Source organism: Rhipicephalus microplus, chromosome 8, assembly GCF_043290135.1.
Source record: "Rhipicephalus microplus isolate Deutch F79 chromosome 8, USDA_Rmic, whole genome shotgun sequence".
In the NCBI taxonomy this organism is placed as follows: domain Eukaryota; kingdom Metazoa; phylum Arthropoda; class Arachnida; order Ixodida; family Ixodidae; genus Rhipicephalus; species Rhipicephalus microplus.
The window spans coordinates 57,605,441-57,607,505 of NC_134707.1; the positions used below are offsets into that span (position 1 = coordinate 57,605,441).

The following is a 2,065-nucleotide window of genomic DNA, read 5'->3' on the forward strand; positions in this document are numbered from 1 at the left end:
GCATAACCGACCTTTTCTTCTTGGGACACGCTTGACGCCACCTATGGCAAAAAAAAAAAAAAAAGACTGCTGCGAAGAGAGTTGAGTCATGCTGGAGCTCAGTCGCCATTTTCGCGGCAGCTAGCCGGGGATCCGCTGCGGCTCCGTGATCGTGACTCGCGCCTGGGGGACTGCGACCGACTCTTGCCACTTGCGGGACCGGCAGAGTTCGACCGTGACCGATCACGAGATCGGCTACGGGACGAGCTCTTTCTCTCGTCCTTCTTGGCAACTTTCCCATTCTCCTCTCCCTTGCCAGGTGAAGCAGAGCGGGATTTCCCGCGGCTACCGCTGCGACTACGACTTGACTTCTTCGGTGACTCTTCCTTCGACTTCTTGCGACTCCGCGAACGGCTCTCACGCTCCTTGACAGGCGACCTGGAGCGGCTTCGTGAATACCCCTTGTTGTTAGTGGGGGACTTGGAACGCGACGCGCTCCTCGACTTCCGGCCACCTCTGCCACTGCCGGGAGACTTTGATCGACTTCGGCTCAACGACTTATTGTCTGCCTTGCCCTCGGACCGGCTACGGCTGCGAGACTTCCGTTCATTACTAGCAGATCGCGACCGGCTACGGCTGGACGGCTTGCTGCGCTTCTTGCTTGGCGAGCCACTTCGGCTGCGGCTGGCGGCCTTCTCGTCCTCGCTCCTCTTGCTGGCTGCGGAGTGGCTGCGGCTGCGGCTCGGCTGCTTACGGTCCTTGCTGCCCGAACGGCTGCGACGCTTGGGCGACCGGGAGCGGCTGCGAGACTTGCGGCGTGTTGCGGGCGACTTGGAGCGGGACTCGCTGGAGCGGCGCCTGCGCGAAGCACTCCTGGAGCGCCGTTTGACAGAGCGAGAGCGGCTCCGCGAAGCACTGCGTGAGCGGCGCCGTTTTTGTGGGCTACGGCTCTTGCGGCGCCTGGAGCCGGAGCGCGATCGACGGTTGCGCCGCGGTGAGCGACTTTTGGAACGTCTACGGCTTCGACTGCGGCTCCTTGAAAAGCTGAAACGAAATGTAAACAAACCAATGGGGTCGGTTAATTTAAACTTGCTGTTCTTCAATATACATAGACGTCTACCACCCACATTACATGGGCACTTTTCAGTGCCGAGCTGAGAGGCCAACAGTGAACTGCGATTGCAGTTAAAAGCACATTTAAATATACACATTTAAATAGCACATTAAATATACACATTTAAATAGCACATTTAAATTGCAGTTAAATACCGCATACTAAATATTCTGAAATATTTCTGAAGATACTCTGAAGAAACGACTAAATACTCCTGAAATCACCAGCTTAGAAAAGCAATTTCAGCACGATACGAGTGCCAGTTTTACCTTCTATTGGCTTTTCCTCAACGACTCTGATCCGCCGACCGTTGATCTCGGTGTTGTCCAGTTTCTCAATTGCTCGCTTCATGTCGGAGTAGGAAGCGAACTCCACAACACTGTGGAAAACAACCACATGTCAGTGTGGGAAACCTTTACATATTTGCATATACATACAGCGATGTTTCTTGTGACAAAACCCTAATTTTGAGGCCTGCAATAGTGGAAAGACTAGATCAACTTTGACCGCATAGAGCTTTTGAATGACGTAACTCATGGGTTTGAACTAGTTGGTACTCAATACTTCACTACTATGTCAGTCTTCTTGCCTACTTCTTGTCTTCTTGGTCTACTTGACCTACCCTTGCACATAATTGCAGTCAAAGTCATTAACTTTGCCAAAATTTAAATAGATGTTGGCGTAGTTGGTAAAAGAAGCACAAACTGAGGGGTGCAGATAAGAAGGCAGGATAAGTGCTGAAGGAGACGGAGTTGCTCATCTTGTCCCCACTTCGTGTATGACTTGCCCCACTGTCAAGCTACGTATGCGATTGTTTTTTGTGTTACGTCTCCATCTCAATGTGGTACCTGTTGCTGATTATTAAACCTACCCAAACAGTTCGATAGCTGCGTAACTACAGTCACTCTCAATATTCAGAACTCACAGGAAAGACTCCTTCGGTACTTAAAAAAAAATTATTATGATTAAATT

General features: G+C 50.9%; 1 protein-coding gene across 1 annotated transcript; it reads right to left on the minus strand.

Annotated features, from left to right (window-relative positions):
- Positions 1-1,201: 1,201 nt before the first annotated feature.
- LOC142769063 (serine/arginine-rich splicing factor 6-like) lies at positions 1,202-1,472 on the minus strand (the record flags this gene model as incomplete). The annotated part of the gene is given in 1 exon segment (XM_075871915.1): positions 1,202-1,472. A coding segment is annotated over 1 exon segment (151 nt), but the record flags the coding sequence as incomplete, so codon positions are not given.
- Positions 1,473-2,065: the final 593 nt, after the last annotated feature.